Source organism: Narcine bancroftii, chromosome 3 (assembly GCF_036971445.1).
Source record: "Narcine bancroftii isolate sNarBan1 chromosome 3, sNarBan1.hap1, whole genome shotgun sequence".
In the NCBI taxonomy this organism is placed as follows: domain Eukaryota; kingdom Metazoa; phylum Chordata; class Chondrichthyes; order Torpediniformes; family Narcinidae; genus Narcine; species Narcine bancroftii.
The window spans coordinates 71,696,063-71,723,915 of NC_091471.1; the positions used below are offsets into that span (position 1 = coordinate 71,696,063).

General features: G+C 39.3%; 1 protein-coding gene across 5 annotated transcripts in view; it reads left to right on the plus strand.

Moving 5' to 3' along the window:
• epg5 (ectopic P-granules autophagy protein 5 homolog (C. elegans)) overlaps positions 1 to 27,853 on the plus strand; it is a 184,822-nt gene that overhangs the window by 82,979 nt on the left and 73,990 nt on the right. For all 5 annotated transcript variants that reach the window (XM_069924245.1, XM_069924246.1, XM_069924248.1 and 2 more), the window contains exons 22-28: positions 5,232 to 5,398; positions 12,549 to 12,779; positions 17,297 to 17,420; positions 17,540 to 17,678; positions 18,808 to 18,979; positions 20,177 to 20,342; positions 24,386 to 24,528. In XM_069924245.1, coding sequence (XP_069780346.1) covers positions 5,232 to 5,398; positions 12,549 to 12,779; positions 17,297 to 17,420; positions 17,540 to 17,678; positions 18,808 to 18,979; positions 20,177 to 20,342; positions 24,386 to 24,528 — 1,142 coding nt within the window. The remainder of the gene's footprint in view (positions 1 to 5,231; positions 5,399 to 12,548; positions 12,780 to 17,296; positions 17,421 to 17,539; positions 17,679 to 18,807; positions 18,980 to 20,176; positions 20,343 to 24,385; positions 24,529 to 27,853) is intronic.

The following is a 27,853-nucleotide window of genomic DNA, read 5'->3' on the forward strand; positions in this document are numbered from 1 at the left end:
TGGCATCACGAAGGTCCTGAGGCAGTTTTCCTTGGTCCCAGCAAAGCTTGAAAAACTCGTGCAGTTTGGCATGCAGTGTTTTGCCACCAGCCTTCCAGACCTCTGGGGGGATTCCATCCATACCTGCTGCTTTGCCACTTTTCAGTTGTTCAATTGCCTTATATGTCTCTTCCCGGGTGAGGACCTCATCCAGCTCTAGCCTTTGGAACCGTTGAGGGAGCTGGAGCAGGGCGGAATCTTGGACTGAACGGTTGGCACTGAAAAGAGATTGGTTGAGGATGGAGATCTTGTCGCTGAGGAGGACTTTGCCGTCTGAACTGCGCAGCGGGCTTTGGACTTAGAGTGAGGGGCCGTACACAGCCTTTAGAGCCTCGTAAAAACCCCTGAAGTCGCCAATGTCCGCGCTGAGCTGGGTTCGTTTGGCGAGGCTAGTCCACCACTCATTTTGGATCTCCCGGAGTTTGCGCTGAAGATGGCTGCATGCGCAACGGAAGGCTTGTCTCTTCTCTGGCCAGGACGGCTTTGTAAGGTGAGCCTGGTGGGCAGCTCGCTTCTTTGCCAGCAGCTCCTGGATTTCCTGGCTGTTTTCGTCGAACCAGTCCTTGTTTTTCCTGGAGGAGAAACTCAGTACCTCTTCAGTGGATTGCAGTATGGTAGTCTTCAGCTGATCCCAGAGGGTTTCAGGGGACGAGTCTGTGAGGCGGATTGCATCTTCGAGCTTTGCTTTGAGGTTTGCCTGGAAGTTTCCTCTCACTTCGTCTGACTGCAGGTTTCCAACATTGAACCTCTTTCTGGGGGCTTTACCGTTCCTGGGCTTTGGGTTGAAGTTAAGGTTGAGCTTGCAGCGAACCAGCCGGTGGTCAGTGTGGCATTCCGCGCTGGGCATGATCCTGGTGTGGAGCACATCTCGTTTGTCTCTTTCTCTTACCAGGATGTAGTCCAGGAGGTGCCAGTGTACTACTACTGCAACAACCTCTCCACCTGCAACACCTCCACCTATAAAAACAACAAGGCCTTGTAGAAAAGTATACGGGCCAGCTCATTATACTCAATATTTCAGCACCTTGATATTATACATCGGTACTGCTACCTATTTTTTTCTCGTTATCAATCACTTGCACCCACACTTGATGTTCTTACAATCTTGGAGTAGGCTATCGTAGCAGACTTCAACAGGAATTTTATCTGAAGGCTGCACCTGGCAATTGGAGTCAGGTAACTCAGGCAGTTAATTTGAAAAGCTCAAATCAGCAGGAAGCTGAGCAATAAAGATGAAGTGATTGTGGTGAATGTCTGTCAAGCTGCCTGTCTCCCCCATGGCGAGCCTTGCTGTACTCACATTGGCTGTGCATTATCTCTACTGTTAAGGACACTCCCCTTGGATATAACTGTGTATGCACCTATTGTCTTTCATTATTGTACCATGAGTTTCTGCTAATAAAAACCATGATTGTTGTTTGACCAAATCGTCTTTGTCTACTTCATCAACTGGCACTTCAATTTTATTAGTAGAATTGGTTGCAGCAGTCAAGCCAGAGCGGCTGATAATCAACCAGTCTGCCCCGAGGGCCAGAGAAATATTCAACCACTGAATTGCTTGTTTTGATCACTACATGGCTTGAAACAGCGTGGTTGATGAGGTGATACAGTGGGGCCACCTGAACTCTCTGCTGGGTGAGGTCCCTTTTGCCATAACGCAAGGAGCTACCACTCTGGGTACAGCCCGGGAACGTCTGACTGCTTACTATGCAGGGCCACGGAATGTGGTGCTTGCTCGACACCAGTTGCTGACTAGACGCCAGAAACCCAGGGAAAGTGATGCTGCCTATGAACTGGCCCTCGACTCACTGGCAAGCGAATGTGATGTCAGGGCAGTCAATGTGCATCAACACCGCAATGCCTTGAAGCTGGATGCTTTTGTCAACAGGATTGATTCCAGTTACATCCGACAGAGGCTGCTGGAGATGGACCCCTTAACCTACGACTGGGCAGTCACTCTAGCCAAAACACTGAAAAGTGCCATGCGGTCCAGTGAAATGCTAGAAACTGAAAAGGAAACATCCAGGAGTGCTGGAACCCCGAAGGAAAAAAGGGCGAATTCCTGAAAAATACTACTTCTGTAGTAAGAGCTGGCACCCCAGACAGAAGTGTCCGGCTCGATTTGCTACCTGCAGCTATTGTGGGAAACTCGGCCACTTCGCTAAAGCGTTTAAGGCAAAAGGTGCTCTCACTGATAAGAGAAGCACCAAGAAAATGTGTCCTGGAGCTGCAGGAATGGAAGACAACTGTGAAAAGGGAGAATCTTCAGACGAGCAGGCTGAATCTACTTCGTGACGGCGAGGTGAGATCCCCTGTGATAGCTCAATTGATTCCAAAGCTTGGGGGATGTTACGGACTGGAACGGTTGACTATGAAGGGGGAGGTGAATGGTGAGACTCTTGATTGTCTAATAGACTAGGGGTGTACTGACACCTACATCCATGAGAGAGTTGCCAGAGCCTTAAATTTGCGGAGATATCCAGCGAACAGAAAAATATCGATGGCTTGTAGTGAACTTACAAAAACTGTACGGGACAAGTGTAAAGTTACTTTAAATTTGCAGGGACATTGCCTGGCTGATGTGTGGCTCTTTATTATGCTGGAGCTCTGCGCCCCTGTGGTACTCGGGTTAGATATTCAATCTCAGATGAACAGTGTAGTGTTAAATTTCGGTGGGCCACTACCCACACTTGCCATCCTCTGTGCTGGTTACTGTGGTCTGTCCGCATTAAAGATCAAAGCTCCTTCCCTTTTCAGTGATTTATCCCCTGAATGTCAGCCAATTGCCATTTAGAGCTGTTCTTGCAGCAAAGAGCATCATGAGTTTATCAAAGCTGAGACCCAGAGACTGCTTAAAGAGGGAGTAATTGAACCTAGTAAGAGTCCATGGCAGGCCCTAGTGGTAGTCATGAAAAATCACACTAAGAGACGACTAGCTATTGACTACAGCCAATCAACCGTTACACGATTCTGGATGCCTGCCACACATCAATGAAATGATTAATCAGATAGCGCAATACAAAGTGTACTCCACCATCGACCTCAAAGCAGCTTATCACCAAATCCCCATTAAGAAAAGAGAATGGCCCTATATGGCTATTGAGGCTGATGGGGGGTTATACCAGTTTAAAAGGGTACCTTTTTGGGTCACTAATGATGTGTCCGTGTTTCAGAGGGAAATGGATAAGATTATTAGGACATATGAGTTTGGCCTTGAGGCTTTTGAGAGAATTAAGGCTGATATTGCCAAAGCTGAACTCTTGTCCATTGATGAGGATGTCCCATTCCAAGTGGAAACTGATGCCTCAGATTGTGCCTTGGCAAGAACCCTTAATCAAAAGGGCAGACCTGTAGCATTCTTCCGCACGTTATGCGGACCTGAACTTAAACATCCTGCCATTGAAAAAGAAGTCCAGGCTATTATTGAAGCTGTTTGCTACTGGAGACACTTTCTAGCCGGCAGAAAATTTACTCTTGTCACTGATCAGAAATCTGTAGCCTACATGATCAGTACTAAACACATAAGTAAAATCAAGAACGGTAAGATGGCACGCTGGCGAATAGAATTCTCAACTCATAATTATGAGATCCAGTACAGACCGGGCAGGTTAAATGATCCCTCTGACGCATTGTCACGATCTGTTGCTGGTGCTCAGCTGGAGGGGCTAAAAGGATCCATAGCAGACTGTGCCACCCAGGAGTCACGAGATTCTTCCACTACTTACTCTCTCTCTGTAAGAAGTCAGGAAACTGACTAAAAGCTGTCCAGTTTGCGCAGAATGCAAACCGCAATACTTCAAAGCTCCGGAGGCCACTCTCATCAAGGCAACCCGACCTTTTGAGAAGATTAGCTTAGATTTTAAAGGGCTGTTACCTTCCAACAACTAAAATGTATATTTCCTTACTGTAATTGATGAATATTCCAGATTTCACTTTGCAATACCCTGCCCTGACGTCTCGTCAGCGTCTGTCATTAAGTCACTTGACAGAATTTTCAGCATTTTTAGTTACAGTCTGGAAGAATGGTAATCTTACTTTAAAAACATATGGTTACCCTGTTACCTGGTGGCAGGAGGTGCTGCCTGAGGCACTACATTCTATTCTGTCTTTATTGTGTACTGCAACAAATCAAACACCTCTTGAGCGTATGTTTGCCTTTCCTAGGAAATCAGGAACTGTGATGGACTGGCCAGCCTGTTTATCTGAGCCTGGAACCGTGCTGCTGAAGAGCCACGCTCAGGAATGTAAAACAGACCCCCTAGTCCAACCAGTTCAGCTGCATACTAACCCCAACTATGCTCATGTTAAATTCCCAGACAGGAATACTGACACTGTACCCCTAAGATCTGGCCTCGCCTGGTTTGCCCCTTCCTCACACCCCTACTCAGAGTGAGCCTGAGAGGTTGGACTCACTCCCCCAGCCTGTGACCCCTAGTAAACTTTCAGATAGCCATGCTGAGGGTCCACTGCCTCACGCTGGCGATTCTGGAGCGGGTCCAGAAGCCAGTCCTTCCCACACTACAGACCCAGGACCTGTACCAGTTCCCAAGGTTGCAAAGGAGCCACCTGTTTTAAGACCAAGCACCAGAATTCATAAACAACTTGATAGTCTGACATATTCATAAAACATCTCATTATATTTCGATTGCTTGCTAGATACTGGCATATTTTGGCTGTTAGAGTATTCTCAAGGCCAAACATGGTATCCATGTTTCACTTGGTTCAGTCTTTCCTAGCTGCTGTCCTTTTGATTTTAACCCATCTTCTGCCGGGGGGGGAAGACTGAGGTGAATGTCTGCCAAGCTGCCTGTCTCCCCTCTGGCAAGCCTTGCTGTACTAACATTGGCTGTGCATTCTCTACTGTTAAGGAAACTCCCCTTGGATATAACTGTGCACCTATTGTCTTTCATTATTGTACCATGAGTTTCTGCTAATAAAAGCCATGATTATTGTTTGACCACATCGTCTTTGACTACTTCTTCAACTGGCACTTCAGTGATCTTGTGACACAGGGTGGTATTAATTCACTTCATCTTAGCAGTCTAGGGAGATGGTACTATGGATCGGGGTTCCACACAGTACATGCAGCAGTGAGTGGGAAATTTTTTTTGCACAGAATGAAAATATTTCTAATTTTGTCTTAGAAATAGGTGGAAAATTGAGATATGATTTCTTATTTATTTTATTTGCAGAGAGCCCAAAGCCATTTAAAGCTTCCGGTGGTGCCTTCCATCCAGCGGCTTATGATCTATCGCTGGGCCCATCAGGCTTTAGCTACACCTCCAGATCATCCACTTCTCCCACTGATCTGGCAGAAATTCTTTTTTCTGTACCTTCATCGACCTGGACCAGAGTTTGGGTAACAAGTCTACAGTTTTTGCATTATTTTTTCTGGATTCTGTTGATTTTCAAATTTGTTTATTCTTCGAGTATAATGCCCTTTAAAATATTAAAATTTACAAATAATTTATATTAGCTATTAAAATTTCACATTCCTGTTATCATTTATGATATTACATCAGCATTCTCTTTTATGTATTAATATTCCATTTCTAATTTAATTAACAGCACCAAAGTCACTGTCCAAGCTTTATTTGTATTTTTTTAAATGTTTCATTATGCTATTTAATATATTTAAATTTCATTAAGAAATTTTAAATGTTTATTAAAATAGACAATAAATACATTAGATAATAAATATTCACAGTAATCAGAGTTCAAAAGTAGTGAATTGCAATATTGTAGATAATCCATGATTAGTTTACCAAAGGGAGGTTCAATAATCTGAAATCTATTAGAAACCAACTTGTTCTTGAACCTAAAGGTTCTGGTTTCTGTGCCTTCTGCCCAAAAGTAGTAGTGAGAAGAGGTTGTGACCAGGGATGTGAGAATCTTTTATGATGTCTGTTGCCGCCTTGAGACAGCATCTCACAAGGAGGGCAGCGCCTATGATGGACTTGGCTACATTTGCTGCATTCTGTGGCTTTCTGCGTTCCTGGGCTTTTGCGTTGCCAAACTAGACTGATGTAACCAGCCAGTATACTTTCCACAGTACACATATCAAAATTTGAATGAATATCCAACGAAATGCCTTAGAAAGTAGAGGCATTGATGTGCCTTCTTTACAGTTGTCTCAACGTGCCTCCTCCAGCAGCAATCTTCTGAAATATGGTTTCCTCAGAACTTGAAGGTTTTGACTCTCACCATATCCTTCCCATCAATGTGGATTTGAGTGTTATCCCTCCTTCCTAAAATAAGCTCCTTGGTCTTGATGTACATGCAGTCACTAGATATTAAGGGGATTATAATTGATATTTTTAAATAAGAATTAGTAATTTGGATACATTAGAGAGGTAATGCAGTTGATGCACTAAGGTTGATCCTTGTAATTTATTGCAAGTATATTTTATAATATTTCTGACTGATGTTTTTACACTGAGTTGCGCAGATCTAGTGAAAATAATTAGAAATACGAAGTAAACTTATCAAGCATTGTGATCTGCAATGAGCAACCAAAAATAATGAAAAGTTTCTTGCTCTTTACTCAGAGCATTATAAATGTGTTATGAACAAAGTGATGATCCTAAGAGCCACCTCTTGTAAGGTTGCATGATTAACTAAATTAATATTTAATTCCAATAAAATATTCTTCTAGATATAGAATACTCACAGGCATCCAAACATATCTCTGCAGTGATTCTTCCCACTGCTATTTTTTTTTCCTGTGTTTGGTATGAACATACCATATAACATAACATATAATCTGTGGAAAATAAGATAAAGCTCACAGAGCAACACATCACAGAACTTTTATTTTTGGAATATTTTATTTACAAATTTTAAACCACAATAATAATTACATACCATTAAATTCAAAAATTATTTCAAAAAGTTATACATGTGGTATATAAGAAACCTCCTCCCACCAAAACCTGGAGAATGCAAAGGGAATAAAGCATTTAAATCATAAAATCTAATATTGGAGGTTACCAAGAAGTGAGGTCTTCAGAGAGTTTATCAAACATTCAAACCCAGATTTTGTAAATATGGGCACCATATTTTCCAAAATAAATGGTATTTATTTCAAAAATTATAAGTAATCTTCTCTAATGGTATACAGCTATGAAGTTCTGCATGCCATCTTTACATACCTAAATCTATATCTGATTTGTATGATATTGAAAATGTTGCAAGCCCTTAGGACCCCAAAACACAGCAGCAATAGATATTCACCAAGATAAATGGTTACTTAAACAAAAGTTGCTTTTAATTTTCTTTAAACATGAAAACAAGATCAAACTTTAACTTGTTACTATTAAATTAGCTCACCTAACTTAACCCCTTTCTAATTCTAAGTGCACGTGTATGTAATGTGTATGTAAGTTCAGAAAAGTTCTTTGATTCACAGTCCAATCTCACTTCTCATTCTTCCAAGTTCACTGGTTCCAGGTAATTCTTATACTGTGCACAGAATTTAACATTTATGAAGTTCATCAGGCTTTAGTGCTTAAAAGGTAAATGGTTACCACTCAGGAAGGTTCTTGTCGGTTTTCAGAGAGAGATTTGTTGTTCATTGGACACCCACAACTGATTCCTTTTAATTAGCCACTTCAGTCTCTTGCCGAAGAAACTTGCCCCATCAGGGTTTTCCAGATAATAACCTAATTCTTTCAGGTCACCAAAGAGTTCCATTTTGTTTCTCTTATTTCAAGTGAAACATTAGACAGCCAGTCCTCTCCTCTTACATGAACCCACAAGGACTTTGACCAGGCTGAACTAAGCAGTCACAACCCGTCTTCCAAATGGGGTTTTCCACAAGCTTACCAGCTTGCCCTATTCCAGTCCTAGCTGTTGTTGCTGACTGTAAAATTGCAGAACTGAGTTCTTTCTCTCTCTCTCTGAGAGAAAGTCTGTTTTACTTTCTCTGCTTGCAAAACCACATGACCCTCTTAGAACAGCCAGTTCCACTCCAGACAGCCTGCAGCTCAAATGAGTTCTTTCATTTTTTGCTTTTTTTGTAAACAACAGTCCATCAGTGAAGTCTCTTGGGCACTCTCCATAGCTTTTGGAAAGGCTCTTGGTGCCGGCCTGTCTAGCATGAGCAGAGCTCCAGTACTTTAAATAAGATTTATTTTAAAGTGTTTGTATGTGACCTACACTAAAAAAAAACCCTGCCCCAATTTATCTCCCAAAATCATATCTATATATAATACAAACACACTGAGCACTTCCGAGAAATTGCTGAAGCAATTTGTACAAATTTAATTTGATTTTAATTTTGGTCTTATAACTTCAATATTGCTCAATAAAAGTAACATTGGGTCCTGTGGTACCCCCGTAATATGTTCCAAAATTTACCGACTTCCAACCAAAAACTCCTGTAGGACACTGCCAAGTAGAATGCAAAAGTGATCCAATCTCACGTCCACAGCTAAAACATAAATCTGATATAGCAGGATTCAGTCTATTTAAATTTTGTGGCGTCGAATATAACTGATGCAAAAAATTATATTGAACTAACCCATATCTAACATTTATAATTTTTGTCATATTCTTGCACAATTCCATACAATCTTTCTCACTTATTTGTCTATTTAGATCTACTTCCCATCTTAATCTCACTTTATCCACGGGGCTTTCCTTTGAAATAAATAATCCTTATAGAAATAAATTTGTCTAAATTACTATTAAAAATCAATAATTCCAGTTCACTCTGACAAGGTAACATCAAACTCGGACCTATTAGGAGGAGTCACGTGATGGAGTAGTGGCCGGACAGTGAACTCCAGCCCTCTCCAGAAAAGTCGGGAAAAACAAAGGAAAACACAAAGGTACAGAAATAAAAGTTACAGAAAAGTGAGTATAAAGGTGGAAAGAAGATGGCGACAAAAAAAGAAAAATCGAAAGCAACGGTAAGAAGAGAGGAAGAGAAGACAACGGAGGAAAAAGGTGAAGGCCTTACCTGTTCGAAGAGGCCCGCTGCGGAGAGAGAAACCCGCTCCCTCAGGTCGGTAAATAATGGACTACAAAAATGGCTCGCTGAGCCGAGTAAAAGTGCGCAACCGCGCATGAAAAACAACACACCGACGGGAGGGGGGACCAGCTGGAGAGTCGATCTCCACAGCCGGCAACGACAGCTGCAGAACACCTGCAGCAAGAAGAGACCACAGAAGACAATAGAAACAAGAAAGAAGAGAAGGAAAGGTCAACAAAGAAACAACAGATGGCCAACCCAGAGGAAGAAGAAGAGGAAGAGTACAGTGAAATAGAAGAAGAAAAGAAAGGCAAGATAAAGGTTGTACTTTCTCTTATTAAAGGATACATGGAGTCATTTAAAGAATGGCAAACACAGGAATTTAATGATTTAAGAAAAAGAATAAACAACACAGAAGAGAAAATGAATAAAATAGAGATGACCTTAACAGAAATGGGAAAGAAAATGGACAAGATGGAAGAGCGGGCAGTAGCAGCAGAAATGGAGGTAGAAGACTTAAAAAAAAAAATTGGAGGAATCTAATAAAAAAACTAAAGAGACACAAGAACTACTAGCTCAAAAAATAGATACAATGGAAAATTATAACAGAAGAAATAACATAAAGATAGTGGGCCTTAAGGAAGATGAAGAAGGCAAGAATATGAGGGAGTTTATAAAAGAGTGGATCCCTAAGACCCTAGGAAGTCCAGAACTACAGCAAGAAATGGAAATAGAAAGGGCACATAGAGTATTGGCCTCTAAACCACAACCACAACAAAAACCAAGATCTATTGTAGTAATATTCCTAAGATATACTACAAGAGAAAAGGTACTGGAGAAGACAATGGAAAAAGTAAGAGAGGGCAACAAACCACTGGAGTATAAAGGACAAAAAATCTTCATTTATCCAGATATAAGTTTTGAACTCCTAAAGAAGAGAAAAGAGTTCAATACAGCAAAGGCGATTTTATGGAAGAAAGGGTATAAATTTATACTAAAGCATCCAGCGGTATTGAAAATATTTATTCCAGGACAACAAAACAGACTATTCTCGGATCCAGAAGAAGCACGAAAATTTGCAGAACAATTACAAAAATAGACTGAGGGAGGAAGACGGGTAATGAGAGTTAAAATGATCACGATTGATATGTATATGGGTAAAGACAAAAATAGACTGAGGGATGAAGACGGGTAATGAGAGTAAAAATGATCACGATTGATATGTATGCGGGTAAAGAGGTATAAGAGTGAATAGAGACAATGTGCATACGTGAATGTATCTGTACTTAGAGGAAAATATAGATAGTATAGACAAGAATTAATAAGGGAAGGTAATGGAATAGAGAGAATAAGGAGGGAATTAAAAGAGTGACCTTTGTGACATATGAAAAGTGAAATCTTTTCTGGGGGGGGCTGGGTGGGGGGAAATAGCGGTCACTGCAAAATCAGTTGACGCTTGCGAGTGGATTCGCAAATCCAAATGGAGAGGGGAGAATTGGTTGTCCGACAAGGGATAAAGGACAACTCAGGAGGGGAAGGGGAGATTGGGGATAAAGAAGATAGAAATAGGAGAATAAGGAAAATGTTGGATGTTGTAGGAATGTTGTCTTATAAAGAGTTGAAAATAAGAAAACAAAAATGGAAAAGGAGGAAAGGTAATGATGGAAAAATGGAAAGAGAAGATAAACAAAATATAAAATGGCTACGCTGAACTATATGACTTTAAATATTAATGGAATACATAACCAAATTAAAAGGAAGAAACTACTAAATTTAAATGAATAAATGTATTCCATTAGAAAAAATAACATATAGGTTAAGAAATAATATTGAAATATTCGAACAAGTATGGGAGCCTTACATTAAATACAATAGCGAAAACCTACCGGGGACAAACATTACCTAAGTTGATGGAAGGAGAAGGAAAGAAATGAATGGACTCAGTAGAATTTCTGGTGTAATTTTGTTGAATGACAACATTGTCTGACTGGCTTAATGCAACCTAGATTGTATACCTAAAATGGATGAGAGGGGGTTGGTGGGGGGGTGGCTTGGGAGGAGGGAGGGGGGGGAGAAAAGGTCACTGTATATGTGTGAAAAAGAAATAGTGTATATCATGGCTAATGTGATTTATGGTGTGAAAAATAAAAAATTTAAAAAAAAACAAAAAAAAACTTGGACCTATTTTATCCATCAAAAAAGTATTATTAGGCACATTAAATTTATTCTTCATTCATTCAAATGTTAGAAATCTCCTAGCCTGAAAACAATCTTCTATCCTTTCAATACCTATCCACATCCAAGACCTCAAAAATTGATTATCCAAAGAAAATCGTATGTCTATTTTGACAGGGGGGCATTTTTCGTGAAACTAACCCTTTCATACCTATCTCATTATCAGTATTATTTTCATAATTCAATTAAGTGCTTCAAAATGTGCTCCTTCCTACCAACAATTTAGAGTTCCATTTATAGATAAAATCTTTTAAGTTTATTTCTCTTATTTTACTAAATATTATATTCAAGCAGGGATTTTATCTAAACTAAGCAATACATTAATAAATCTCTCTTGAGCAGCTTTATAATAATTCTTAAAATGGGGAAGTTGTGAGCCCCCCCCATTCAAACTTTCAGTCAATTTTTCCCAAAGAAACACTTGTCAATTTTTCTTTCCATTAAAAACTTCCTAACACTTGTATTTAAATGCTTAAAAATTTTTTTGAGGAATTGAGATGGGAGATCGACTGAAAAAGATACTGAACTCTACCTCAGAACTCTTAAACAATTAATTAACACATGAACAAATGTTACCGCTAAAAATAATATAAATGAAAGAACTGTAAATGATTTTGGATAAAATCTTGCATGACATTGCTGAAGGTATGGTCTATCTTACGCTTTAGCCCTGAAATGCAGCTTGCTGCCCTCTCTTTCCCTGTGGGTGGTCAATCTAGCTGCAATTGCCTCTGAAACTACCCTTTTTATTCTCAGCATATTTGCCAACATTACTTGACTTCAGAGCCCATTCTGCCTACCCTCAGATTATTCTGCCTTTGACTCCTTTAACTGTTGTATGTAGCATCTTCTTTATCTCAATCTTTACTTATAATCCAAAAATCAATTGAGAATTGTGAGAATTCAATTAACCCATTGCACCAGCTTCAATATGAACAAAGATGCATTGTTGGAGACTTTGAGTTTATTAAGAAAGCACATTAATGAATGTTTTCACTAAAATCACATCTGCAAAAGTTATTTGAAACCAGAGTCAGACACACCAGTTGTTATTTGTACCATTGCCTTGTCAAGCAATGCAGGTCCAGCTGAAAAGATTGAAGATGATCTTTAAATGAACAAACCAGTATTTCATTCCCAGCTTGGAGTCTGTTGGAAATACTCAATTCTGATCGTGGGGCCTGCAGTACCTTAGAATAGGAATTTTAGTCAACCTTTTGGTCAATTTTTGGTTCACCATGAGTTGTGGGCCTTTAAATTCTAATGTGTACAATAATATCTTGTTTCATTCTCATTTTAGTTTACCAGTGAGTGGCTGTATAGGAAAACGCTATTTCCATAATTCTTCACACTCTGCTTTGCTGAAAGAAATGAAAAAGCGTCTTGTTGAAATAGCAGATTTTCATCATGAAGCTGGCAAAGCTGTCAGGATTTGGAAGAAGGGGCAATATGCTGAAGATGTTTCGGCACTGGATACAACCCACCGGTCGGAATCCATGACTTCTCCAGAGCTGCACAAAGAATTGCTCAGGTGTAAAATCACTTTAATACATACTTTTGAAAATTAATTCATCGACTTGGGTGTACCTGTCAAGTTAAGCACTTGTTGGTCAGGCTAATTGCCTTTGACCTGCTCAATCATTTAAAATATCATATTGCTGAAAGTTTGGCATGGCCTTAAGAACATTGGTTTTAAAACAAGCCTATATTCTTGTTGTCACCACCTTTGATACTGCCTTTATAATTTCAAATAATTAATTCAATTTAAATTCATCAGCTGCTATGATGAGATTTGAAGTCATTCAGCTGGGTCCTGGATTGCTAGTTCAGTAATTTATATGCCATATTGCAAATCTATTGTTAACCTAATAAGAGTTGTTAAGAAAATGATGATCCATTTTAATGAAATAATAGTCACTTAAAGAATTAATGACAAGGCAATGTGGTTTCATTGAAAGGACAGTGTGACAAACTTATGAACACTTTTTTTGAAAATATGATTGGCAATGTAGGTAACAGGAAACAACAAAACCCCTTTGATAAGCTGCTAAAAAGAGTTTATTTCATGTTTTGAATACTGTTGAGGGGGTCAACCTACCAGGGACAAGCCCTGGTGGTCAGGAGTTTGGCCCTGTGGCTAAGAGAGGGAAGAAAAGAGGTAACCTGTAGTGACAGGAGACTCAATAGTGAGAAGAACAGATGAGGTTCTGTGGAAAAGTTGAAAAATCCTGAATGGAATGTTGCCTCCCAGGTGCCAAGGCCTGGGATATCTAAGATCAAGTTCACAGCATTTCAAAAGAGAGGGTGAGCAGCCAGAAGATGTGGCCCATGTAGAGCATGACATGGATAGGAAGGGTAATGAGATCCAGTAAAGACAGTTTGGGATGTTGGGTATGAAGTTGAAGAACAGGACCTCCAACATTTTGATCTCAGGATTATACCTTGTCTCATGCTAGGGAGGTTAGAAATGAGAAGAAAATGCAGTTTAACATGTGGCTAAAGAGATGGTGTGGGAGGGCTTCAGATTTCTGGATCATTGGGCTGCCTTTCAGGGAAGGTGGGAGGTATACCCGTGAAATGGTTTGCATCTCAACTGAAGGAGGACTAATACCCTTGTGGGAAGGTATGCTAGTGCTGCTCTGACAGGTTTAAACTAGTTTTGCAGTTATGTGGGAACCAGAGTGCCAGAGCAGATAGTGTAGTGGGGAAGGAAAAAGATGATGTTAAGACTGCATGTAAAGACAGAAATCAAAAGGTTGTGCATGGTTGGGGGAAAAAAATATTTTTGGGTGCATCTATTTCAATGCAAGGAGTATTATAGGAAAGGCAGAGGAGCTTAGAGCATCGATTGGCACATGAAATTATGACATTATGGCCATTAGTGAAACTTGGTTGCAGGACTGGCAGCTTAATGTTCCAGGTTCTGTTGTTTCAGATGCGATAGAGTAGAGGGATGAAAGGAGGAGGAATAGCATTAATCATCAGAAAAAAACATCACAGCTGTACTCAGACTAAACATACGAGAAAGTTCGTCTACTGAGACTCTCTGAGTGGAGCGGAGAAATGGAAAAGGCATGACCACACAAAAATTAGATTTGGAAGAGCAAATTTGCAGGGAGGTAGCAGACAGTGGCAGGAATCATAAACTTTGAGATAGTGGGTGATTTTAATTTTCCACATGTTCACTGGGACCCCCATACTATCAAAGGGCCGGTTGGGTTAGAGTTTGTCAAATGTATTCAGGAAAGTTTTCTAAATCAAGATATTGTGGTACTAATTAGAGTGAATGCAATACTGGATCTTGTTACAAGATCAAACCAGCAACCACAAAGAAGGCATATCACACAGGGGTAAAGATGAACAATTACTTTATTAACAAAAATTCATCTTCAAACTTGAATTCAAAAATCCCCCCTTTTATAACAATGCCCACTGGTTACTATGCAAATTTCTATAACAGTGTAAAACTACTAAATTCCCCAGCCTAAATATAACATATGTAATTAAAGTCTGTTATATTTCCAACCAGCCCATAGAAAAACTTAAGACACAAGATTCACAAAACTTCAATCTCAACTGAAGCAAAGATCATAAACAAAATTTCAATTTGTTTGGTAAACTGAAGTCAAAAGATCTTTGAGAGAGAGAGAGCACACAAAATTCGAAATTGTCTTCTTGTGTTGCTTGCAGAGGGAGGAACAATGGCTTGGTCCGGATCCTTCTGGCTGCCTTCGGAATGTTCATCCCTTTTAAAATGCCCAACATTCTAAACTGTCTTCCAGACAATGATTCATATTTTGGGCCTTCTTCCACTCCACAGCACACCCAGTGATGGTTTGTCTTCAAAGTCCAGAAATTTTTAGATCATCTCCACATGCCCAATCTGTCTCCCACTTTCTCAGCAGTCCACCTTCACCTTGGCTCTCTCAAAGTCAAATTGCCACTTTTTAAACATAAAACTAAACAACACATAGGTCAATACACAACACAGAACTCTGTAACAATCTTCTATTAGGGAATGAGACAGGACAGGTGAAAGAAGTATATGTAGGGGAACAATTTTGCTCCAGTGGTCATAATGCCATTAGTTTCAAGGTAATTATGGATAAGGATAGGTCTGGTCCTCAGGTTGAGATTCTAAACTGGATAAAGGTGAATTTTGAGGAAATGAGAAAGGGTGTAAAAAGTATACATTGAACGAGGTGGTTTTCTGGCAAAGATATGCTTGGTAAGTGAAAGGCCTTCAAAGGTGAAATTTTGAGAGTACAGAGTTTGTTCCTCTAAGGATTGAAGTCAAAGTTAAAAAGCATAAGGAACAAATGAGGTACTTGAGAAATATAGAAAATACAGGAAAAATTCTTGAGGAAAATAAGGAAGGCTAAAAGAAGGCATAAAGGTTGCTTTGGCAGACAATGTGAAGAAAAGTCCCCGGGGCTTCTACAAGTATTCTAAGAGCAAAAAGATAGTCGGGGGCAAAATTGGTCCCCTTGAAGAGATGGAAGGGAGATCTTAAATGGTTTTTTTGTATCTGAATTTGACTCTACATTTTACTTCAATGACTTGGATAAAGAAACTGTATTGTTTACAAATCTTGATACAAAGTTACTCTGTGAAGAGGACAGAGGTTGCAAAGAGAAATGGGAAACTTTATTAAAAGGGCAAAAGTAGCAAGTGAAATATAATACCTGTATAGACATATGTATGGTAAAATTTTCTTTGGTAAGAATAGTATAAAACAATTATATTTCTTAAAATGAGAAAAAAAATTTAACTCAGCATTGAATCATATAGCAGAGAAACAAGACCTTCATCCCACTGCATTCATGCTGACCATCAAGTACCTACCTTGTTCCAATCTCATTTACCAACCCTTGGTCTATAGCCTTCCATGTCTTGTCAGTTCAAGTACTCGTCCAGATTCTTAAGTCTTGTGAGAGTACCTGCATCTACCTTCCACTCAGTGCATTCCAGATTGTAACCAGAATCTGGGTTCTAAAGTAAAAGTTCTATCTTGGATCCCTTTCAAACCTCATCCTTAAATTTATGATCCCTGACCCTAGGCACATTAGCCACTGGGAAACGTTTCCCCAATATTACCCTATCTATGCCCCTCCTATCCACAATCAGATCACTCCTCAACCTCATCCATTCTAAGGAAAACATACCCAGACTATCCAATCTCTCTTTATAAACTGAAGATTTCCAGCCCAGATGATACTACAATATCATCCAGACTGTATAATATGGCAACCAGAACTTCACACAATAGTACAGTTTTATAAGATAGTACCATGGCCTCCAAGCTCTTCTATACACAAAAGTCTGTGATAGCAAAAATAAAGATGCATAACATTTCAGGCCTGAATGTTGATTATGCAGTATCCCATATGCCTTCTTCACCATCTTATCTACCTGTACTGTCCATTTTTGGATCTATGGATGTATATCAAAGAGAGTATTGTTCCTTAATTCCATATCATTCATGGTGTATGTTCCATCTAAAAATAGATATTTACCTAGATTAAAATCCACTTGTCATTGTTCTACCCAGTTTACTAGTGTTTATGATTCTGTAGCCAAAGGATGCCCTCACTTTCAACACCACCACCAATTTTCATGTTACCTGTAAACTACTAATAATACCTCCTACATTCACATCCAAGACACAAATATCTACAGCAAGAATGATTCCAGCCCAATTCTACTGGTACATTATTTGCCACGTGCTTCAAATCACAGCAATCTTTCACCATCACCCTCTGTCTCCTGTTACCACACCAGCCTTATTGAAGTTCATTAGACTGGGGTCAGCCACGTAGTATTGGGACATGTTCAAGAGACTGAGTGGCTTGCTACTATTTTCTTATTTTTATATTAAAAAGTTTAATTTCTAGACCACTGGGAGATTAATATCTCCACTGTATATTTGAATGATGCTGATGCAAAGATACTGCCATGTTTACTACTCATTGCACTTTACAAGCAATTAATTAGACTTTGTTGTAAGGCATAAGATGCTACATGACTGCTTGTGTCTTCATTTTGAAGGCTTTTCCACGTTTTTACATTTTGGCTGGAGGATATCAATCTACAAAAAAATGATCTCTATCTACCCTCTCTACCTGTACATTATGATACACATAGATTGACAAAAGTTATGCAAAATCAGCAGGTAAATTTTATTTTTTGCCACATTTTAATTTACTAAATAAAAATATTATATTAAATAAAAATGATTACTTTCATCCACAATATTTAATTTTTTCTGACCCTGTCTTCTGTTTAATCTAGGATCTTTGGACAGGATATGTTGACAATGAGCGTATAAGGCAAGAGCTCCAAGAGACAATGAATCTCTGGATTCAGCTCCACTCTGTATCTTCTGCAACTTATAGAACATCAAGTTTTAATAGCAATGATCCAGTGTCAGGCATGTGTTCCTGTGCTGTATATTAAGATGGTGATGTCCCCTGACCTATGAAATCAAATGTACCATATGCCTTCACCATTCTGTCCACCTGCTTAGCCACTTTCACTAAGCTATGAACTTGAACCCCAAGCATCTCTGTTCATCATCACTCTTTCATGTCCTACCATTTCCTATATATGTCCTGTCCTTGTTTGACTTCCCAGAATGCATCACCTAGCAGTTGTAGAAATTAAATTTCATCTGACAACTTTCCATCTAATCTCTATCCTATTGTCATTTTAGACAACCTTTTTAACACAAATGTTCATCTTATTCGAGCGTTTGCCTGATTTTAGGCACACCTGAAAAGGGCTTAGGCTCAAAATGTCAACTTCCTTTTGCTTTTCATGAATTCTGCATTCCATTCTAAGTTTCTCCTGCACTTTTCTGCCCTGGATCCCAGCATTTGCAGATTTCTTGTTTACCAATTTTCATATCATCCAGTTGCTCCGACATTCCTATCCAAGTCATAAATATGCATTATAAACAACATTGGTCTCTGCACCAATCCCTGCAGAATACTACTGAAAACAAACTTCCAATCAGAAAAGCATCCTTTAACTACCACCCCCTGCCTCCTATCATCAAGCCAATTTTGGATCCAGTCGACAATTGCTTTGAATCCCCTTTGCCTTAATATTTTGGACCAGCTTAACATGTCAAATTCCTTAAAGACCAAATAGATAAAATCTACCAACCATACTTCATCAATTTTCTTTATTATCTCCACAAAAATACTCAATGAAGAGTTAATCGACTAAATATGGTAATGTATACATGATATAATAATGTTTCTATATTGTTCATTCTAAAAGGATCATATTTTTGAACTAGTGGAATGAGATATATCGGCAAACAGGATAATGTTGAAGTCCAAAATTAGCTTCCAAATGAGGAAAATAAATGCTCCAAGCTGATTTTGGGAAACTGTTGCTGGGATATATTTTTGTGTGTGATAATGTCATAATACATAAAGCACTGGGAAATTTAAACCAGTGATTCCCTATTCATACAAGCAGTTATTACAATTGATCATTTTGTATTTTTTCCCAAATACTAATGATAATCATGGCCATTTTTTAAATTTTAGTTAAAGATCGAATCTTCAATGATCTGAAAGCTTTCAGTGCTCCTGTGCCTGCTGTATCCCTACAATGTGTGAAAGCTCCTGTTGCAGATATTCTCAGCAATAGCCTATCAGACAAAAAAGTGGCGATCGAACTTGTTCAGAAGAATCTAAATATCTTGCAACAACAAGCAAAGTAAGTAACCAACAATAGTTTATTCTTTATTTGACAAATCAGCTCTTTCTCGTGGACTTCCTGGGCATTTTATCCATAAGATCTTTCATAAACTGTTGAATAATCTATTTATTTTCCTAACATTGCTAATATTTATCATCAAATGCCAAGCCTCAATTCTTTAAATTTGGATCCATCAGCCCATATGAACCTAGACTGTGCACAAAAAAAATGCTGGAGAAACTCAGCAGGTCATGCAGCATCCATAGGAATTAAGAGGCAGTCGATGTTTCTAGCCTGGGCCCTTCTTCGGGAGTGTCTGAAATCAGCCCTATTCTTGGATAAAAAAAATTACAGGATAGGAAGGGTAAGGGAGAGGAGGACTGGCCAGTGCAAGCAAGACATAATAGCTGGATACAGATAAGAGGTACAAGAGAAAGAAGCTGCGAAGTGGAAATCTTGAGTAATAGCCCATGGTCCTCCCCTCACCCCACCCCATCTCTTTATTCAGGCGCCTCCCTAAATTTTCGGCACTCTGGAAATGGGACTCACAATCAAAACATCGACTGCCTATCAGTTCTTATGTCTGCTGTATGATCTGTCGAGTTTTTCCAGCATTTTATTCTGTACTGCATTAGACCCCAATATCTGCAGATTTTCTCGTTTCCACCATTTTCCAAATACCATTATGTTCTTCAATACCTGACACTGTTGTGAACAAATTGATACTCTCTTGAAATTCCTTGTCCAAAACCTGCCACCCTCACCCTTTTCAGACTTTTGTCCTTGGCCTGGAAGTAAAACAGCTCTAATCAAAATCATGAATGATATTGATATATTTTTGTATATGATATATGAGTATCACAGAAACTGAAGGGAAAAAAGAAATCTAGATTTGAGAATTCATACCTGTGATGGTCTGTATCTAGGTAGATATCTATGATTGGTAGAATAAATATTGGTATGTACATATTTAATTTTTTTTCATTATTCTCTCCCAAATGTATATCAATATGAATACACTCTTAGAATACTTTCCAACATCAGCAGCATTTTTTCTTTTTTATTCACACATTTTATGGTAAAATCTCTGTACATCAACTAAAAACTACTCTTCTAATGCAAAACAGCATGTTGTTAATAAAGGCATGAAGTAACATCATTATTTGTGAAACTAATATGAATTTTGGAGAAATGTAGAGAGGTCTTGTTTCTCAGAATGGCGGCCCAATGGGAGTCCCAGCAAATAGCACTGAACAGCGAGGTTTTGGAAACATTGCCAAAATTATACAGCAATCGGGAGGAACAAATCACAATGAAATTGAAGTGCCGAGGTAACTCTGCTAATCGTGCTTGTCTAGGAGCAACCAATGTCTCAGTGAAGGTTGGTAATTGTTCACCCAACTGTCTGCTGCATAAAGAAAGCAATCAAAATGTAAAATAAGTATTTCATGAAAGAATTAAATGTCTTCAAAGTGTGCACTCTGTTGGAATTAAAACAGAAAGTGCTGGTAATACTCAGCACTCCAAGCAGCATCTGTGGTAGAGTTACTATTTCAGGTTGATACTCTTTCACAAAACCCTTCTTTTAAACTGAGTTAGGAGATCATGGATTCAAGTGTCATTCCAGAGATTAGAAATGCTCTAGGTTCTAAGCGGGGCGGTACGGTTGGCGTAATGGTTAGTGCAACGCCTTTACAGTCCTAGTGATCGGGACCAGACCAGGGTTTGAATCTTGCACAGACTGTAACAAGTTTGTATGTTTTCCCTGTGTCTGCGTGTTTTCCTCCCACCCTTCAAAAACATACCAGGGAGGTAGGCTAAAGGGATATAAATTTGGCGGCACTGACTCGTGGGCTGAAATGATCTGTTACCATGCTGTATGTTTAAATTTATTTTGGGATATCATTTAGAGTAGTGGTTCCCAAACTTTGTCGGCTGCTTCCCTCCTTGGTTCCCAGGCCACATCCCTAGTGCCCCCCTCCCCCATACACCACACATACAATGAACACACACTTCTTTCCTGGTATTAGATCTACTGAAAATTTAAAGCAGCAACTATCGTGTCTTGCCCTTGTAACTTGTAGATAGATACACATCACCTTGTTAATTGGTGTGCCATGCCTGTCACTATACGGGTGGTAGGTACTAATTGTATGAACCGTCGAATTAGCATTGATATTGTTTCACAAACTTCTATTAGAACATTACTGGTTTGCATGCGGGTGTATGTGTATTGGTGTCATGTGTAAATAAAGTTCACTGTTTCCTATTGACACATAGTAAGGATTGTTACTATTTGAACCCTTCAAACTTGTTTTCCTACCACAGATTGGCACTAAGAGAATGGTTCAAGGAAAAAAAATTGGGCAAAACATTGGAGCAATGTTCTGGCAAAAGGCTAAAATGAAGGGCCCCATGTGTTAAAGGGGCATAGTATCGTGGTCAAAGATACTGCTGGGTTTGGCAGTCTTGCCAGCGTGCTGGAAGCACATCACGTCGCATGAACTTGTAAGGTTGGGTGGGGGTGGGAGATTGGCCACCATCTTGTATCCCTCCTCAAATAATCAAGAGTTTGTGGGATATAAGGGAAGCCATAGAGGAATTGTTTGATTGTTGACAGTCTTCCTGCAGCACTGATACAAAGCCTTGTGTGAGAAACAGAAGTACCTTCACAGAATTTGCTCGAGACAAAAATTGAGAACAAAGAACTTTTATTATAATATTACAACAATGCAAAGTTGGGTGCTTCCCCTTACCCTGGGAATACACACAGATACTGAGGCTGACCCAACTTTTATACATTTCATTTCAGTACAGAGATACCTTCCCCCTAACATTCTTCTGCCTCCTGGATTGGTTTAGCATTAGGTAATTCTGCCCACGTGGATTCTAACTTCTTATCAGTTTATGTGCCTTCCTGCAAACTTGTTAGCCAGGAAATATCAGGTCTTTGTTCTTTACTCATTAATCAATCCCCAAGACTTGCTAAAGCTATTTACTTGCTATCCTGTTTTGAAGATCCTTATTTTATTATACTTTTATAACCCTTCCTAACCCTTCCTCCCATTCCAGCATCCCTTCACCCTGATTTAACCCATAATACTTCATTTCTAATGAGCACTTGCTTGACTCCTCACATTCCAGTATCCCTTACACTTGCAATGAAAGAAACATAAGATCACCCAATTAAAATTTGAAGTATAAATCCTGCTGCAGCATTGTTCCCCGATGGGGAAGCCTAAGCCAGAAAGAATAAAGGCACTCAGCTAGCGGACAGGCTGGTCAATATTTGACCTGTGGCCACATGGCTGCTCCAGATCTGGGACGCGGTTGGTAACAGCATGAACATACCCCATCAGAAGCAGGTATATTGGCTGTGTTATACAGTCAGGAAGCCGTCTGAAGCCATGGAAGGTATCACATCCCTATCGATCTGTAAGAAGCTGCTGTCCGGGTGATGGCCCCCTTCTTGCTGCAGTGGGATTTATATTTGTGAGCAGAGTAGCGTATGGTACCGCATGTGATTAGGGCCCTTCATGACTGGGCTCTAGTTGCTTGAACTATATGAGGGTGCCCACGGCCATGAGTCCCCTGAGGACTCTGGATTACCATTGCAGTGGCAGGACACTTGGTTACCACCATCCTTCCCTAACTGAAGGGGATTGTGCTGCTTTTAATTAGTACAGCAGTTAGAAAAATAGTGAGGAAAACTGCTGGAAGGGCTGTGGAGTACTTGGAGAGAGCTGTGTGTGTTTGGGCTCAGAAGGTAGAAAAGAAGGAAGGGCAAACTTATTACAAGATCAACAAGATATTCTCCTTCAAGAATCTGAAAGGAGCATTGAGCATGGAAGTTGAGCGATGGTCGGTATCCATCCTGTGACACAATGGGTTAATTAAATATATGCTTATAAAAGGGATTAGAATTAGGTTATCTGTTAGGTTACATGCATCTTACAGGCAGAACAATGCCTTGCAAAGTCTGAGAGCAGGTGCAAACAGAAGGTTCTGGGCTTCAGCAACATGTGCAAGCACACCCCAGAAACAAACATTTACAGAGAGTTGGGGTCATGTGTTTTTTTGTAAAGCCTGTAAATTGCAACATTTGCAAACTGAAACCAAAAAAAAACAACCCTGGAACATCAGGAGGGGAGGGGCAGAGAACAAGAGAGAAGGGGTTAGCAGAGGGCAGTCTGAGAAAGGCTGGACAGAAGAGCCTGCTGAAAAAGCTCCTTTTCCAAGGTTGGGCAGAGTTCTAATATGATAGGCTGAGTGTACTTTATGTGGAAATAGGAGTGGCAGTTAGTCTTCCCGGTGTAGCAAAAAGGAGAAGAACTGTGAGAAGAATCTGGAAAGAAGACAAGTTTCTTCTGGAAGACACTCCTGTTTGGGGTGTCCAACAACACACTGGCACTTAGATTAGGTTGGGGGTGGGGAGGGATTGTGTAAATAACTTAAGTGTTGATAAGTTAAGTGTTGATCTAAACTAATTTTGTTTAAGGAATCATTGTTTTGGTGTATTTCTATTGCTGCTGGTGGATGGGGTTCACTGAACTCGTAACAATCTGCAAAGGGCACAGGTTGAGCCCTCCCCTGTTCAGTCCCACACATTAGGGTTTGTTAAATTATAAATATTGCAAAAAAGCATTTCCTCATACTGCTTGGACCATTGAGTTTCTCCAGCAGATTGTGTTTAGTTTCAGCTTCTAGCATCTGCATTCTCCTGTGGTTCTCCTTTTTCCTGCTCTTCTATATAAAAGGAGAAATTAGAATCCCATCCAACATCCCTGATATTCTAGTGCTTCCCCTTTGCTCTCCCCAGGTCTACACACAAGTATCAGTCAAACCTTTAGTCTCTAGTTTCTAGAATGAGACTTGAACTCCATGATAATGATGGCACTACTAGTAATTATTTCATCAATTTCTATTTGCAGTAGAGTGCCAGTTTTGAATATGCCATTAGTGATCTGAGACCATGTCAGTTTAATTTCAATTTTATTTCTGGACAATAAAATATCAAGTTTGCATTGACTTTATTATGAACACTGTAAATAATTAACAGTAAGAGGAGAAATTATGTACAAATGTTGTGATAATTCATAAGAAATAACACTTGTTATTTACAGTCATTCTCAATAATTTTTTTTACTTGAAGCTATTGAATGAGAGATGGATGCATGAAAGATATGATTACATTACTGGTGGTTCATATAGAACATGAACAAGAAAATGGATCTCTTGAGCCAACTAGACCAAGTTCAGTGTTGTAAATTTTGTGTAATTGATGATAGTAGCATATTAATGTCAATACTTAAAATGAAGTACAGAATTCTACTGATGTGTGCAATTTAGATAAAGTAAGGTTTTTTTTAATCCATCTTCCAAAAATGATTTAAATAAATTCATTAATTTCTTTTCAAATTCTAGTGCAAGGAATTGTACACAGATAATGCAACGAAACAACAGCTTGATACCTTAGTCAAGGATATTAACCAATTGCAAACCAATGTTGCCCAATCACCACCTCAAAATATCGCTGAAGCTGCTGTATATGTGGAAAACTTAATTACGTAAGTTAGTGTTCCAAAAAAAAGTGGACATGTTTTCTTTCTTCTCAAAAGTTTGTTTTATACATTTGCAAATGTGGGAATACATGCCTCTACAACCATCTCAAGTGGTGCGTTCGAGATTTAGATTCCAGATTTATTGGTAGAGTACATACATTACATCACTTACAACCCTGAGATACTTTTTCCTGTGGACGAGGCAGAATTACCATTTATTGGTAGTGCAAAAAAACTACTCAACATAAACATATAAGCAAACTGTGTAATACAGAGAAAAATAAATAAAGTGCCAAAGAAAGAGTCCATAAATGGGTCCTTGATTGAGTATGTTGTTCAGGATTCTGATGTGGAGAGGAGCATCTATTCCTGAACCTGATGGTGTGAGTCTTGATGGTAGCATTTAGAACAGATTGTCTTCTGGGCAATGTGGATCCTTGATGATTGCTGCTGCTCTCCAAAGGCAGTGTTCCCTTTGCATGTTCTCGCTGGTGGGGAGGGTTTTGTCTGTGATGTCCTGGGTTGTGTCCACTACCTTTTGCAGGGCTTTCTACTGTGTTATTGGTGTCAGCATACTTGCCACCATACATCTGTAGAAATTTGTCTTAGTTTCGGATGTCATACCAAACCTGCACAAACCCCTGAGGAAATAGAGGTGATAACCTGCTTTCTTTTTTTTAATATAAGTTTTTTATTTTTTACACTATGAACCATATTAACCAAAATGCACACAAACATTTCCCTCTTGAATATACACAGTGTCATTTTATCCCCTTTTTCCCCCTCCCCTCCCTCCTTCCCACCTCCCTCCCAACCCATTAAATGTTCAACATATACAATAAACCCATTAAACAATATCATCACAGAATGAAAATAAACAAGAAAATTGTGTCATCTACTTTTACACACTGGGTCAGATAATTTCATCTTCTCATTCTATCATTTTAGGGGGTGGAGGTCCACGGTAGGTCCTCTCTGTTGTGTTCTATGTACGGTTCCCAAATTTGTTCGAATAATGTGAATTTATTTTTTAAATTATGTGCTTTCTTGATGATGACATTTGTATGTTGGGTCCAGGAAAGATCCCTCAAGATAGTGACTCCTAAGAACTTAAATTTGCTCATCCTCTCCACCTCTGATTTCCCCCTCCACCCCCCCCCCCCAAAAAAAATAATCACTGGATTGTACATCTCTGGTTTTGCCTTCCTCAAGTCAACAACCAGCTCCTTGATTTTGGCAACATTGAGTACGAGATTGTTGTTGGTCTACCATTCAGATAAGTTTTCAATCTCCCTTCTGTATACTGACTCATCACCCCTTTATATACAACCCACTGTCATGGTATCATCAACAAATTTGTAGATGTTGTTGTTGTACCAAGCCACACAGTCGTAGGTGTATAGTGAGTAGAGCAGGGGGCTAAGAATGCAGCCCTGTGATGCTCTGATACTGATGGAGATTGCGGAAGGGATTTCAACCATCCCTTTTTTTTTAAATCCTCAGACCCCTGTAATTCTTATTTTTCACCTTAAATCTATGCTATCTGGTTAAAGATGTTTCTGTCATAGGAAATGTTTTACATTATCCACCCTATTTGTGCCTCTCATAATTTTGCATAAGATCCTTCCTCGGCCTCGTCCATTCCAAGGAAAACAAATCTAGGCTATCCAGTCACATATCTGAAAATTTCCATCCCAGGAGATGTCCTACTAAAATTCTTCTGTGTCCTCTCCACCACATTCAAGCCCTTTCTGCAATCTGGCAGCAAGAATTGCATACAGTATTTTAGATGTAGTGTTACGAGCCCAAAAGACCCCAAAACCCAGCTGCAATAGACATTCACCAAGACAAGTAGTTAGTTAAACAAAATTTGTTTTTAATTATCTTTAAACATCAAAACTGAATCAAACTTTAACTTATCTCTATTAGTTAACCTTAACCCCCTTCTAATTCTAACTGCACGTCTATGTAATGTCTAAATTTAAGAAAAGTTCTTTGGTTCACAATTCAATCTCACTTCTCATCCTTCTCAAGTTCACTGGTTGTAGGCAATTCTTATGCCATGCACAGAATTGAACATGTATAAAGTTCACCAGGCTTTGGTGCTTGAAAGGTAAATGTTTACTGCTGAGGAAGGTTCTTTGGAGGTTTGCAGTGAGATATTTATTGTTCCAAGAAGTCCACAACTGAGGTACCACCATTAGTAACCTCAATGTCTTGCTGATGAAACTTGCCCCATCAGGATTCTCCAGATGATAGCCTCTTTCTTTCAGGCTACGACAGAGTTCCTTTCTATTCCACATTCCAAAAGAAACATCAGACAGATAGCACTTTCAGCCATCTGCCAATCTTGAGCTTTGTTCCCAACCAGATTCTGGCTTGTTTCAGCCATGACTGTTCAGTCTCTTTCAGTGTCACACACACACACACACAGGCTGAGAGAACTTGTTGCTTCTCTCTCTCTCTCTCTCTCTCTCTAAAAGCCCATGTGACTCTCTCACTTGCAAAAAAACCCTTCTTCAGCAAACAACAGGAGTTATCCTTCTGCTCCCATCTGTTGTCTTAGATAAACAAAACCCAGGTGTGATCTTTCTATGAGCACTTTGTAAAAAAGGGTCAAAAGCCTTGTAGTTATTCAACCAGCTAGCCTGTCTCCAATTCAAACTATGTCTATTCATTTCATGACGTCATTTCAATTAGCACCTACTTGTGAAATGTGCATATCATTCTCCAAAGTTTCTGCAATGTTACTGAATATGAATTCTTAGTATTTCAAATAAGATCTGTTTTAAAATGTGTGTATGTATGTAACCCACTCTAATCTTACCAAACTCCTGCTAATATTTATCCATTACAGTAGTCTTACCAAATTTTTGAGGTTTTGTTGTGTCCTCCATGCTCTTTTGATCATTTCCCTGAGTAATGAAAAACTATATCCTTTATGACATCTTCACCACTTTATCTACCTGTACTGTCAGCTTTAGGGATTTATAGACTTGTACAACAAGATCCTCTTGTTTCTAGTGCCTACAACATGTTGTATACTCAACACTTGTGAGATCTCCTAAAATGCATCATCTATTTATCAGGATTAAATTCCATCTGCCATTACTTTACCACCTGATCAATATAGATCTGTAACATAGGATTATCCTTATTACCCAAAAAAGCAATTTTTTTCTGTCATCTGCATTAAGGAACACAAAAGGTGTACAAGTACAGCAAATAATTAGGAAGGGTAATGAAATATTGGCCTTTATTCCATTCTCACCATCAACAAGATGAAGGAGCTTGTTGTGGATTTTGGGAAGGGGAGGCAGAGGGACCATGC